The sequence below is a fragment of the Ursus maritimus genome (genome assembly GCF_017311325.1).
Source record: "Ursus maritimus isolate PB19 chromosome X unlocalized genomic scaffold, ASM1731132v1 scaffold_X1, whole genome shotgun sequence".
NCBI lineage: Eukaryota > Metazoa > Chordata > Mammalia > Carnivora > Ursidae > Ursus > Ursus maritimus.
The window spans coordinates 42,661,314-42,663,785 of record NW_024423319.1 but is presented as its reverse complement, the minus strand read 5'-3'; the positions used below and the strand labels follow the sequence as shown (position 1 = coordinate 42,663,785).

General features: G+C 55.5%; 1 protein-coding gene across 1 annotated transcript; it reads right to left on the bottom strand.

Annotated features, from left to right (window-relative positions):
- Nucleotides 1-423: 423 nt before the first annotated feature.
- On the bottom strand, nucleotides 424-1,709 carry LOC121102307 (testis-expressed protein 13A-like). Its single transcript, XM_040628110.1, is given in 6 exon segments — nucleotides 424-719; nucleotides 778-900; nucleotides 933-1,155; nucleotides 1,263-1,405; nucleotides 1,408-1,535; nucleotides 1,537-1,709. Coding segments are annotated over 6 exon segments (1,086 nt in total).
- Nucleotides 1,710-2,472: the final 763 nt, after the last annotated feature.

Below are 2,472 nucleotides of genomic sequence, written 5' to 3'. Positions count from 1 at the left end.
TAGTGTGAGACCTGTTTGGCTCAGGATGGGTCAGGTGACCACTCCTGCACCAATCATATACAGCCTAGGTGGGGAGAGGGGTGGGTTGTCATATGCGTGGCTGCTCAGGTCCACCAGATACTAGGGTTGGGGAGGGAGACACATACTAAAAAGGTGTGGAATGCTAATGTTCTGGAACACAAAAGAGATCATCAGAATAAGTCTGTCTATGTTTTACCCCCCCAACTACCCAATCTATGCCCTCCCCAGCCACCACCCCATACCCCACCTCCCAGCCCACTTTTCTACCTCTCTTGCAACACCCTTGCCCCATTTGCACACCCTGCCTTTTCCCCCTTTTCCCAAACCCTCCCCTACCTCTCCCCCTCCCTCTAAAAATTGATTTCCCATTGGGATTTTCTGTTCTATTTCACATTTCTGAATTCACTGAGGGCTTCGCCGCCAAGTTCCCCTCCTACAGCGGAAGCAAATTTCTCTCCGTGAAAAATTCACAGCTTTACACCAACGGCAGTCCCAGTCCCCAGGCCTGCGAAATATGGGAGGTCTTCTCTGCTGATGGGGTTCGGAGTCTCTCCGGTCTCTTTGGGATTCTTGAGGGTCTGTTCCCTGGGACCCCCCATCTGACCGTGAGCTAACATCAGAGGGCTTCCTGTTGGGAGATGTCAGAGATGGAGCTTCTGCTGTGAATGTTGCTGCTGGTGGGGATGGTGTGGGCACAGCTGGGAAGGGGGATGAGGGGCATGAATAGGAGTGTGTGAATGAGGGAGGGAGCTGGACAGGAAGGGGTGATGGTGTGACTCTGGACCCAGGCTTGAGGGTCCCAGAGAAATAAAACATGGTTGTTTCCACTGACCTGAGATCTCCCTCTCTCTGCCCACCAGAGGTGTAATTTTTCTGCTCCTCAGCTCCAGGAAGGTGCACAGGGCTTCTACCCAGCTTCTTGGTGGCCTCTGCCCCTTCAGCATCCTTTTGTCTTCTTCTTCCTCTTCCTGTGGTGCCAGCAGCTGGAGCAGAAGTAGCTGGAGCAGAAGTAGCAGCAGCCACTGCCTCCTCTTCCTCCTCACCTGCTCCTTCTGTTCCAGCCCCACTGGCAGTAGCCAGGCCTGTCTCCTCTGCGACCTGGACCCGCTCCCGCTTCTGCGGAGACCCCAGCTCCTGGAGAGAAGTGGACAGGATTAAGACCTCTTCTGGGGACAGTGAGAGGGTGGGGCAGGGAAATGGGGCCAGGAGATGGGGCAGGGATCAAGTCGAGGTAATCTTACAGTCTGGAGGAGCTTCCACCTCAGGAGGTCTCTTTCCTTGCGCATCTCTGCCAGGTTTTCTTGTGTCTGCCGCAGCTGGAAGGCTGCCTCCTTGCGCTCCATCTCCTGCTGCGCTGTGAGCTCCTTTAGGTCTGGGCGGAGCCTGCAGCGGACTTATGCAGTTTGGCGAGTCCTGCAGCCAGTGCACCCTGTGCCCGTAACTGGCTCTGCCTGTGGGCAAAGCGCACGCCCAGGGCCAGGCTGCTCCAGGCACAGGCGTCTTTGGCCTCGCTGCACCGCGCTGTCCTCCAGGATGTCCCTGAGCTTGTTCTCCTCCTCCCAGGACAGGGATATATTCTCAAGGTAGAACTCGGGGCCTTTCGCGTGCCCGGCCATCTTCTCATTGATGAAGGCTACCACCTTGCCTTGCTGGAACCCACCACTGGGGTCCTCGGGTTTCAAGGCCATAATGGCTGAGGGCTTTAGGGGCTTGGCTGGCTCTGGGATGAATCAACCAGTTGCTCTTTCCCTCCCCTTTAGCCGTCCCCACTCAGTCTCTTCCCATCTGATCGCCTTGCCCCACCCCGCCCCCACCCCCTGCCCCGCACCCCTGCCCCGCCCCACCGCCCCTCAGACCCTCATAAAGACGCCCGAGGGGCTTGCCCCCTGCCATAGTACGCTCCTCGACAGGCTTCGCCTCTCTAGCTGGGGTTAGAGGAGGTGCGGACCTACCTGCCTTGCCTACGGTACCGAAAGAGAAAGCGTATGTCTCTCCCTTTAGGGGCTCCGAGGAAAGGAATTTTCCAGGCTAACCCTCGAAGCTTTTACCCTGGGACTGTTCCAACTTCCAGAGACAGTGGGGGTGGTAGGGAATTTGTGAGGAAGTTTCCTCCCAAGCTCCAGGACATAAGAGAACCCGCTACGTTGTTGAAAGTCCCTGAAGGCGGGGAAACAACAGGAGTGGTGAGAAAAGACAAAACTGAGAATATAATCAAGTACAAAACGTTTCATCCGCTAATCTCCACCCCCACCATAATGGTTTGTTCCACATCAGGGGCCCCGCCCCTATCCAAGGTGGAATGTTCTAGAACAGAAAAAGCCACCCCCCTCACCCCGCGCCAAAAAGATTCTGTATCTTGTATTCCAGACACTACTGAACTGGAATACGAGGGTCAGCAATTTTTTTTTACGTAAAAGGCCAGGTAGTAATCATTTGAGGCTTTGTAGGCAA